Source organism: Saccostrea cucullata, unplaced genomic scaffold, assembly GCF_032062105.1.
Source record: "Saccostrea cucullata isolate Sc308-1 unplaced genomic scaffold, CSIRO_AGI_Scuc_v1 ctg1399, whole genome shotgun sequence".
NCBI classification, from domain to species: Eukaryota; Metazoa; Mollusca; class Bivalvia; order Ostreida; family Ostreidae; genus Saccostrea; species Saccostrea cuccullata.
Window position 1 is genome coordinate 82,501 of NW_026940060.1, and position 12,500 is coordinate 95,000.

At 33.1% G+C, this 12,500-nt stretch overlaps 1 protein-coding gene across 1 annotated transcript; it reads left to right on the forward strand.

The window, feature by feature from the left end:
• The first annotated feature begins 6,685 nt into the window (after positions 1 to 6,685).
• Positions 6,686 to 7,763, forward strand: LOC134254691 (uncharacterized). The gene is made up of 2 exons (XM_062737231.1): positions 6,686 to 6,758; positions 6,925 to 7,763. The coding sequence occupies exons 1-2, from the start codon at positions 6,686 to 6,688 to the stop codon at positions 7,761 to 7,763; spliced, it is 912 nt and encodes a 303-aa protein (XP_062593215.1).
• Positions 7,764 to 12,500: the final 4,737 nt, after the last annotated feature.

Here is a 12,500-nt window from a genome sequence, read left to right on the forward strand (position 1 = left end):
CAATATACTGTGAGCACATTTTCCTTTTGAAAATATTTACTCTGAATTTTTTATATTATAGTTTTATTTTATTTCACTAATATACAACAAAATTTACACTTTTCTTAAGTATTGAGAATAAAATTATAATCTGCGGAAATGCAAGGACATGTTAATCAAACCCGACCAGAAATTTGGAGTTTCAATAACTTCAAAATGAAAAACAGATATTTGTTATATTTCCTTGTGAAATGCTATTGGAATATATAAGTTGTAATATTATACAGAAAATTTGAGAAAATTTTCACTTCAATCTGTGTCTATGCACCTTTAAATTCTTGCAATATGGAGATATCACATTATCTGCCCACACCCCCTTTTTCCAAAATAACTCTTTTTACTATTGAATTTGTTCATTGAAAGGTTATTTGCTCCTTCCCCCACTTTATCTTGCAGTAAAGGTAATGAGAGTAAAGAAAAAAGGGTATTGTTACTTGTATGCTTTTGCCTCCTTCTCCCCCCTTAGTTACGTCCCTGCCTTCGGGCGACAGTTGGTAGTTTATTGGCCATTGTTTTGCCTGATTTGAAACCTTTTATTCGTAGGTTGACCAATTTTTTGTCTGTTGGACAAGGAATCAACTAATTGAAACATAAAACTAGTATGATGTATGTTAAGAATTTATTCAAAGCGTAAACTTGTGATTACAATGAGAATTTAAATTAATTTACACCTCTGACACAGCAAATATATGGAAAAAATACAATTTTGTTAGTTCAAGCTAATTTTACTCTACTTTCACACACATATGTAAAAGGGAAAATAAGATGTGTTTGTTAAACACTGATGCCCCCGTATGGCAGATTTTCATAAGTTTAAGTTTTTCAAATGCGAGTCAAACTCCAATTTCAAGAGCTGAAATTGTTACCCTAAGAAAGGACCTGTCAAAACAAATATACCTGTGAAATATAAAATCATAAGCACTTACCACCATTCAAGTTTTATGGACAAAGTCTTTGAAATGTGGATCAAAGGGTCAAATTAAAGATATCCAGGGGAAGGCTTTGTCATAAGAAATACACATGTGAAATATTAAAGCCCTTGCGCCAAGTGTTTAAAAGTTAAGGCCAATGTTAAAGTTTTTCAAAAGTAGTTCAAACTCCAAGGTAAGGTCACTTAAATTTGTTGGTATCCAAAGGAAGGCCTTTTCACAAGAAATACAAGAAACACATTTCTAGAATATGAAGATCCTAGTATTAATTGTATAAATACGTTTTGTATAGATTAACTGTTCATAAGTTATTCCAAGGTTAAAGATTTTTGAAAGTTGGTCAAACTCCAATTTCAGGGTTTTAAAAGTCAAAAATGTGTTCTTGGAGGGTCTTATCACTATAAAACAAAACACATGTGAAGTATGAAGACAATAGCACCAATTATCTATAGTTATGGCCTAGATCAAAGTTTGGTAAATCTTTGCAAAGGAGTGTAAACTCCAAGGTCAAGAGATCAAATAATGTATGTTTTGAACTAAAGAAAGGGCTTGCTTGTTTCAAGGAAATTACATTTGAAAGGTGAATTAAAGCCATACTTCAAACCAATCAAAAATTAAAGGAAAAGTCAAAGTTTTTGCGGACAAACAGACATACAGACGGATGGACAGGACAAAAAGTATATACCCCAAAATCTTTGCTATGGGGGCATAAGTAGAAAAAAAATTTCATCTGAATTTACAAGATAGTAATTCATCATATAATATTGTTGTAATATACTCAAAAAGACAACATTTTATCTACATACGTGATACAACAAACATACAGACTCATTCACGGTAACCGGGTTTCAAAGTTATTTATTACTACACATATAATATATCAAGTTTTTTTTTCGCTCATTGATTAGTGGTTACTTTAACATCAGGCACATCACAGGTGACTGCAGGACATTTTTGCGAAAGTTTTACATGGATATTTCAATAAACATTTTAGCCAAAAGAATAAAAAGATACTAGTAAATATTCAATGAACATTTTCACCAATTTTTACACCAGTTGGTAAAATGTTCATATTCTAATAGTGTTAGTATTGCAAATGTTAATTAGTTCTAAACTGAATTAAAATTAATATCGTGCTAAGATATATACATAAAATAAATACTAGTAATGTAGAATATGTTTTAGTGCTACCTTTATCCTTTAAAAAATAATAATGGTGTTTTATTTCCCTGATAAAAATTCCATACTTTAGGGACCACTAACACTGCAAATATATGCAGAAAATAAACATGTCAATTGTATTAGTTCAAGCTTATCAATAGCTTACTTTCACACACATACGTAATAAGGAAAAAAAAGAAGAAAAAAAATAAAAAGCATGTAAATATGTTCTTTGAAAAAGATAATCCCAAGTCGATTGCATTTTACAAAATACTAGAAAAAAAATCGTGAATTTGGCAATATCTTGATAAATATTCTGCATGAAAATGTAATATGTACCGAACATGAACCTGGTTGAGCCAATTTACTATATTTAAAATTGTTAACTGTTAAACATTGTCATAGAGTTGAAAATTCTCTGCTTTATACCGGTATTTTGAATACAGTACATTGACAATAATGTGGTAATGGGATTACACAACATTTCACTAGTTGATCATATTTTGTTCAAATTATATTTTCTTGTTAATTCTAAGCCCAGGCTAGATATTGAATTTGCATCGTTTGTATTCGACATTTATGGAATTGACCAATGACATGTAAATATGTATTGTGAATAAAAATCTATAAATGCAATTATGAAAACCAGTGCTTAAGATTCGTATATATATAGGAAACACTTTCTAAAGGTGCAATAACACTTGCTTATTGAGCTCCTGTACAGAATTCGTTTTTGTGATTTACTGAACTGTTGTCTTTGGTCTATAATCAACAGGTGATCAGTTCGACTCTCAGGTGTGACAAAACTGTCATAAACTCAGTAAATAAAATTTTTGTTGTGTGATTTTACAGCTTACCTTGTTCATGCGATTCTTTTTTAAAATTAAATTAATTTATAAGCTTTGATGATAGTCATGCAAACCAAAATTTCCCTTTCCTGTAAGGTTGTTTACTGAAAATCCTCTCCAGTATTTAAATTTCTATATTCTATATCTTTATCAATATTGCGGTGAATGTCAGCATCATAATATGCACTATGTAAGAAAACGGCTCTCTTGCACCACCTGTTCCGGTATCCGCTACTGTAGTTGTTCTGGAAAAGGAATCAACAAGTATAAAATTGTGAAAGATTCTCACTGAATCGAAACTTTTGCTACAGCTGTAGAGGAAACTATAGACTTGAATGCACTGAGCATTTCAATTTATAAACGTTAGTTATTTGTATTAACAGTTTACCCTATAATCGACGGACAAATGACTGCGTAGTAATATACGTACATATGAACTGGCGTATTCGAAACAAGGTAATAAATTGTTAGCTCATTCGTAAATTAGCGTAAAACACTAATTCACCGTATATTTTATAAGAAATGATTTCTTAGCATATTCAATTAGCGCATCGTTGTCCAAGCCAAAGGTGCTAAAATAAGAAGCCCGCCTTCTCAAGAACACATACAGTGCGATATGCAAAAAGCCCCCGTGACCCATTCTCATGTAAAATAACGAAGACCTAACATTGGATTCAGGATGTTAGCCAGACCCCCGAACTTTGCACCTATATAAAACAACTATATGGGTTTTCCACAATTTTGACCTGGGTAGCTCAAAATGTCTCCAGTTTTGTAAACCCAATTCCTTTTGAAAGTAAAATGGTTTTTCTTAGACTCCTCTGTAAAATGATGAAAGTCTAAATATGAGATCCAGGATGTTAGCCAGCTTCTGGCACAAGTTAACCTTTTAAACGGTATCATATCTATTGTTATCATTTTGTTTAGGCTAGTTATATTGGATTGGGGTCCTCTTTTCTAGTGAGACATTTGATTCGATTATTCAACATGCATTACATGTATATTGAGACAATTAAGTTTTTTTTGGAAAAAAATTATTAGGACATTGACGGTAATTTGAATAGTGGACCGGGCATAGAAACGAATAACTTTCTAATTTCTAACTAAATGATTAAAATTTTGTTTCACTAAAATATTGCGATAATAGAAATATAACGCTTGTTGATAGATGCATGTTAATATACAAACACAGAAAACAATTTGATTGAAATTAATTGCCTTTACCATGTTTACTAAGTAACATGTAAAAGCCAGTATGGCGGTGTTCTGAATCTGCTCTGGAAAATTTGTGTGAAATCTGGGTGTAGATGTGTTTTTAGTGTAATTTGAAGTTGAAAATCTACGAGAACTAGTTCTTATCCTCAAGAAATATAAAAACGGGATATATGGATCCCCTAGGTGAGTTTTGATGTACTGTACTGTACTGTGTATTTCGCAAACTATGGAACGCCGTCACTGCCTTATAGCAGAACACTACTATTGCATTGTGTCAACCTTCCATTACATTATGTCAACTCTTTATGACATTAACCCACACTACTATTGCATTGTGTCAACCTTCCATTACATTATGTCAACTCTTTATGACATTAACCCACCCTACTATTGCATAGTGCCAACCTTCCATTACATTATGTCAACTCTTTATGACATTAACCCACACTACTATTGCATCGTGTTAACTTTCCTTTACATTATATCGACTCTTTATGACATTTACACATACTACAATTTTATTTCGTCAACTTGCATTTCGTTATGTTTACTTTTCATGACAATCTTAGTTTTTATTAACTGATGTGAAAAGCTCATGCCATACTGTGCGCACTCTTCTACATTATGTCGATTCACTATTACGTTATGCGAACGCGGGTATCCTCGGCCTTTATATGAGCATAACGTATTTTCCGCGTTCCGCAGGCACTAAAATGGCGGGAGAGAAAACTGTTGTAGAAGAGATTCTCAGCGATTTCTGAATGACATCTTTAAATGAAAACTTTAAGCGACAAATGATTGACAATCTTGAAACATGCAAAGCCTCAATACTGCGACTGTGAATTAAAGTCACGTCTAAATTCAATGGTGTTTACTTAATCTGATAATTAAATAAATCAAATATTATGAGTCGTGCAGCAATCATTTTTTTCTTTTTATTTTGAGTTTTTTTTTTTTTTTTTTTTTTATAAAAGTCTTAAACGTTGTAGGACTTTGCATTAGTTTCACATTAAGTTTAGCTGAATTAAGCTGAAAACTTTTTCTATAGAACTATAAAGCCTGAGAGCTTCTCCGCTTTCCGCCCTTGGTCCCCAACCATATACCGTCTCCCTTCCTTGTTCAAGATTCCCATATCTGCCACTGATATGTGCCCATGCATGCTTACTAAGGCATATTCTATTGATTTAGATGAGCGACTGGTAGATTTTTGTAATAGAATTCTGGCCCTGGAATGATTAAAAAAAATACTAACTCCAGTGACGTAGCATCATTTTTTTGAAAGAGGAGGTCAGCCAGTAAAAAAAAAATCATTTATCCGAAAAAAACTAGACAAGCCAAGAAAAAAATGTCCAAGCCCGAAAATCCTATTTCGGGGAGAGTGGTCCAACTTCAATCAATCCTATTTTTTCCCAGATATATTATATTACCCTTAGTGGACTATATTTCAACAAGAAGTGGGGGTGGGGGGGGGGCTGTACAGTTTCAATGAACATTACATTTTCTATAGTAAAGTTATGTCTGGGAAAAGAGGGGGGTTGATATTATGTGCCTGTAATTTGTCCTAATCAATCACGACCCCCCCCCCCTTTCTTACCAGTCATTAAAACACGGTCGTCAACATTCATTATATACTAGATATACAGCTTTGAGATAATGTAAATGTATTTTTGCATCAGGTAATGAACTTGGAATCCACATGATAAAGAGTTAACACAATATAAAGATATTTTTAAATCACATAAGAAAGAATTGGCATAACGTTATAATATATCCACATCACGGTATGGAGTTTTGACATAATGTAATAAAGTGTTGATATAATATAAAGATATGTTCACATTATGTTATACACTTTTTACACCACGTAATAAAGCACTGACATAAAGGTAAGATGTGTTCACCTCACATCATGATGCCCTCGCCGTAAAATAAAGGTAAATCCATATCACGTAATAATGCTTTGATATAATAGAAATATACACTCTCAAAAAGGAATGGGCTTTTGACTTCATGTGATGATGAGTTTAATTATAAAACACAATTTACTTGACGTAATGCAATTTTGACCTCACATATTAAAGAAATGAAATGATGTAAAGAAACATTCATTTCACGTAATAAAGTTTTAACACAATGTAAACACATTATCACTCCACATAATGAATTTTTTACTTCAAGTTATGAAGTGCTGACATAATGAAAGGATGTATTTACCTCATGTAATGCAGCATTGACATGATGTTAAGATATATTTTCATCATCCCTTAAAAAATGGACATAACGTAAAGATATGTTCACATCACGTAATGATAAATTGACGTAATAAATGCACAGTTGTATGCTATAAGGCAGTGATGGCGTTCCATAGCAAACAATAGAATCATTGAATAGTGTTCAGTGGTGATTCTTGAACGTGCATGTCTAGTAAGGACTACCGTGTGTGTACTGTGTGTGATGTAACTGATCAGATAGATGAACTTGTCATACGAAATCATGTCTGAAACATCGATGGCAGATACTGCGAATATACTATCTCAAAGTCATTCTGTTATGTACCCAGCTTATTGTAATGACGAATCTCAAAAAGCCCAGAAAGAAATTTCTCTTGGGACACTACACGAGCTTCTTTTGCAAATAAATTCAAGACTTGCAGTCATTGAAAACAATAACACATCACTTGACAAAAGGTTGTGTGAAATTGAAAATAAAATGACACACTTTCAATCTATAAGTAATAACCGACTCCATATCCACATTGAATGACAGGGTAAACAAATTTGAGAGTGAGGTCAAAGATGTGAAACAGACCGTGTCGTCCGTTGAAGCTAGTGCTCAGTCCATGAGTGATATGTTTGAGAATGTAAAATCCCACGCAGATCAAGACCTGAGAGCTATTCGAATTGAGACAGCCAATCTAGACAAGAAATTAACTGATGATATTACAGATTTAAGCAACAGTCAGCGTGAATTACATAAATCAGTGATCGATCTAAAGAGCAGGTCCATGAGAGATAATTTAGTGTTCACCGGAATTCCAGAAAACAGAGAGGAAAACTGTGAAGAAGTTCTGCGAGATTTCCTGAAAAACAAGTTAAAAATCCATGACGAAATTCCCTTAGAGAGAGTGCATCGTTTAGGAAAACCTGATGAGTACAGAACCAAGCCAAGGAACATTGTGGCAAAGTTTAGTTTTTATAAAGATCGGGAATTCGTTCGTAAACGTGCCCCACTCAAACTTAAGGGATCTAACATTTGGGTGAATGAACAATTTCCACCGGAGGTAGAGGAGAAACGGCGCAAGTTGTATCCAGTTATGCGCAAGGCGATGAAAAACAATCAACGTGTGAAACTTGTTGTGGACAAACTGTACATTGATGGTAAGATGTATGAACCCAGCGATACAGAGGAACACGTCAACTCCCTGAACTACCCCAACCAAAGGATGTCCGAGAGTTCCAGGAGCACGCCGTGGACGTCCGGGGCGCGCCGTGGGCCTGCCAATAATGACAATCCTACACCACCCCCACGGGGAAACAAACGCTTTAGGAAATCTTCGACACCGACGAAATAGGAGAGCGCGGAAGGCCAGAGGTCAGCAAACAACTCTATCAAACTACTTAGTTTAAATGTGTGCGGAATTAAAAATAAACTCAATTATAGTGAATTTTTAGATCACATCTCCAAATTCGATATTATCGGCTTTACCGAGACAAGAACTGATGACGCTGATATAATTCAGATTCCAGGATTTACATTATTTATGAAAAATAGACAAAAATTATCAAAAATTCGATCAGGAGGAATTATTTTAGCTGTAAGAGATAGTTTGGTTAAACATGTAAAAATATTGAACACCACTTGTAAATATGTTCTTTGGTTTAAGATAAGTAAATGTTTGTTTAATACTGATGAAGATGCAATATTTGGTGTCGTGTACCTGCCCCCGGAAGGCAGTAAATATGCATCTGCAGATTGTTTTTTAGACATTGAGAGTGAACTAATTTCCATATCTAAAGACAGCAAATATGTGTGTTTAATGGGTAACTTTAACTCCAGAGTAGGTAATATGCATGACTGGTTTGAAGCTGATGATTTTCAGCTAGAATTACACAAATGTGAGGAATTTTTTAAGACAGCTATAGAGACCAGAACTATTATTTTTGATAACTTTAAGATTCCTCTCCATAGGATAGTACAAGATGCCCATGTTAATAATTTTGGATACAAAATGATTGATTTTTGCAAAAACAATGATTTTTATATTGTAAATGGTCGTGTTGGTAGTGATAAATACGTGGGAGGTTTAACTTGTAAGGGTAGTAGCACGGTGGATTATGTGGTTGCCACAGCACCTCTGTTTAAAATTATTCAAGATTTGGTATCTCTGACTTCTGTAACTTGTATTCGGACGTGCACAATCCAGTTTCATTTTCTATTTTACCAGCGTTTTTCACAGAACACAGGTGTGAAGATATTGTTGAAAATCAGGCACGTGTAAAACTATGGTCACAAGACCAAGCAAAACATTTCCCAGAGAATGTGGATATATCTAAGGTTAAGGACATAGAGAATGAGTTAGATATTTTGACCAGTAGTACAGAAACAAAGAACATTAGTAAAGACACTTTAAACGATGTTACTAATAAGTTATGTGGTATATTTTTAAACACAGCTAAATCAACATTTGGGTTTAGTCGTAATTTTAAGAAAAATAATTGTGAAAACAAACGTAATAAACCCTGGTTCAATAGAGAGTGCAGGACAGCGAGAAAGAAATATCATTTGGCAAAGCGATTGAATAGTAAAAATTCTTGTTTAGAAAATAAAGCTAACCTCCAATTAGAAAGTAAAAACTATAAAAAGATTTTGGATTCATGTATAAAAGATTATAGGAAAGGCATAACAAAAAACTTGAAATCATTACGCTCAACAAATACAAGAGATTACTGGAAAATTTTAAATGGTCCTAATGCGTCAAATAAATGTGCTGTAGATATTAATTCTATGTTTGATTTTCTGAAGGGCATCAATGAAGGTCATGACAATGACATAGAAGATGTCGACACTCTAAGCTTCCCAACAGATAGCCATGAATGTGATGATTTTTTTGAATTTTGAGATTAGTGAGGAAGAAATTTTATGTGCAGTTAAAAAATTGAAAAATAATAAGGCCACAGGCTACGACCAGTTGTTAAACGAACATATTTCATCAACAATAGCTATATTTTTGCCTGTATATAAGAAATTGTTTAATTTGATTTTTGATAGTGGAATCATTCCAGACGAATGGCTCACGGGTATTGTCAAATCGATTTTTAAAAACAAAGGTGACCCAACAAATCCAGAAAATTATCGTCCAATAACACTTTTAAGTTGCCTTGGTAAGCTTTTTACCTCCATTTTATGTAAACGCTTGGAAAGTTATGTAGAGAACTTTAATCTTATTAGCGAAAGTCAAACTGGCTTTCGGAAAGGTTATTCTACCTTGGACAATATACTTAGTTTACATTTTCTTACAAACATGGTGATGTCTCTCAAAAAGAAACTTTTTTGTGCTTTTATTGATTTCAAACAGGCATTCTATACTGTGTGGAGAAATGGGCTTTGGTACAAACTTTTGAATAATGGCATTAGCGGTAAATGTTTTACTTTTATAAAAAACATGTATAATGGAGTCAAGTCCCTTGTGACTATGAATGGTCTTTCATCTGAATTTTACAACTGTAACATTGGTGTCCGCCAAGGAGAAAATTTATCACCTCTCTTGTTTTCTATGTATATTAACGATTTAGAAGAGTTTCTCGTCAGCAAAAATGTGCATGGGCTATCTTTTAATAATGTAAGCAGCTCAAACTCGGAAGAAAATGAAATTTTGTTGTATTTTAAATTATTTATTCTGTTCTATGCTGACGATACAGTTATAATGTCTGAGTCTGCAGAGGGTTTACAACATGCTCTAAATGAGTTTCATTCGTATTGTGTACAATGGAAACTGAACGTCAATGTAGACAAAACAAAAATTATGATTTTTTCGAAAGGTCCATCTGTTAAAAATGTATTTTACTACAATAATTCTGTTATTGAAACTGTGAACGAATTTAAATACCTAGGTATACTCTTTTCCCGATCAGGTTCATTCTGTAAAACTAAAAAACATTTATGTGAGCAAGCTCAAAAAGCCATGTATGGAATTATACGAAAAATTAGACAATTTAATTTACCAGTAGATTGCCAGCTTGATTTGTTCGATAAAGTTGTCACTCCAGTACTTCTGTATGGATGTGAGATATGGGGTTTTGAGAACACTGAAATAATTGAACGCGTTCATCTTAAATTTTTGAAATATATTTTTAATCTAAAAAGTAGTACTCCTAGTTATATGGTTTATGGCGAAACGGGTCGCTTCCCTTTGTATATAACAGTGTATTCAAGAATGATATCCTATTGGGCAAAATTATTGGTAAGCCCTGAAAATAAGATTGTTTTTGTTACATACAATGAAGCGCATTGAAGTAAAACATTTATGTTTTGAAGGTCAATTATAACATAAACAGTTTTGTAATATTCGTCGTAGTTTTAAGATTCTTCGCGACAAGCATCATGAGTTACACTGAAATGGAGCTTTAAAAAAAAATTAAAGAGGGAGTTAGATACTCCCCGCTTCTGTTAAACACAAATTGCAACGAATATGTAAATATTTATATGTATTACCACAACACAGAATATACAATTTGATTGGCTATTATATTTATGGAAAACCTGTTCTACAGGTATTTGAAGAAACAACTTGACCGTTTTATCAATTTCTAAAGAAATGGGCGTGTCAAAAGATGACAATAAACACTCTAAATATAGCTCAAAACGTTCCATTCGAACGGAAAATTTTACCAAACAATGCGCTTCATGTATAAGCATTTATTTGAACAGTTTTGTTCAGGAACATAAGAATCCTTGGATTTTATGTATTAAGAATATACTTGATAGTTGTGGCTTCTCAAATGTATGGAATGAACAGACTTTTTAAATATTAAATGGCTAAAAGCTATAGTTGAACAACGTCTTAAAGATCAGTACATACAGAAGTGGCGTAGTAATATGCGCGATTCGTCTAAAGGTCTCACTTATAGTATCTTTAAAACAGAATTTGGATTTGAAAAATATTTAGCCTTACTACCAAAAAAATTTCGAACAATTTTAATTAAACTAAGAACAGCAAATCATCGTCTTCCAGTTGAGACTGGGAGATGGTTTGGAATTCCCAAAAATGATAGACTATGTAATCTTTGTAATAATGGACAAATAGCTGATGAGTATCACTACATTTTAGAATGTAAATATTTTTCCGAATATAGAAAAAAATATCTTCCTAGTAAATATTGTAATAGACCAAATTTTTTTCAAATTCTCAGAATTGTTGTCATCTGCTGACTACAAAGTATTAATTGAACTATGCAGTTACATAAATAGAGTATATGAAAAAGTCTGTCCTCCATAATTATGTTCCCCAAACGAAGTTGGGGAACATATTGTTTTTACTCTGTTTCTTATTATTATTATTATTATTATTAAGGTCTTCCGACTTCCTTCGGAAGACCTTATTGTTTTCCTTCTGTTTTCTATTATTATTAAAGAGTGTCGTATCAAAACTCTAAATATGTGTTCAATTTGTTGATGCGTGCATATATTAAAAAGATATGAACGAACCAAACTTTGTCCCACTGTCGGGGGTTCGAATCCCGCTGGGGGCGTTTCAAAATTTTTTTCTTTGTTTCTGCCTTTTTTTATTTGCAAATGTCTTTTCTCTCTTTTTCAACATGTTTGGAATATTTTGCCAATTTTTATAAGCTATTTTTAGAGATATTTTGAAACATACCTGTAGTAATCATGATGTAATGTAGAGAGACTGCTATGAATAAACGTAAACAAAAAAATGCACTCTGAAATCTATTTCCTGGAATGACACAGCATAGAACTCTAACGAAAAGTCGGTCGGAAGACCTGCTTGTTGCCCCAGCAACAAGAACGAATCTAGTATTCTTACTATTTTCGTATTGACCAACTTTTGGAAATGACCTTTGTCCGGTCCATTTCTCCAGAATAGCTGAAGATATGAAAGTTTACTGTGTCAGATATCATAGATCTGGACTTGAAGATGTGTCGAACAACATTTTTTCCGTCGTCAATTCTTCTGGTCGTCACAGAAAAGGGGATTAAAAGTCGATTTTTTAAATTTCTTTGTCTTTCTTTCTATCTTTTTCTGTGATATTCATGGCATAAGTAAAGGCCCCTATTTGCTGATTTTACGTAT

What these genes read in the sequence shown, in the direction of transcription:
- LOC134254691 (XM_062737231.1), top strand. Translation starts at nt 6,686, where the DNA reads ATGTCTGAAACATCGATGGCAGATACTGCGAATATACTATCTCAAAGT. An exon ending in TGTTATGTACCCAGCTTATT is followed by an intron (nt 6,759 to 6,924) that starts GTAATGACGAAT and finishes TCAATCTATAAG; the next exon opens with TAATAACCGACTCCATATCC.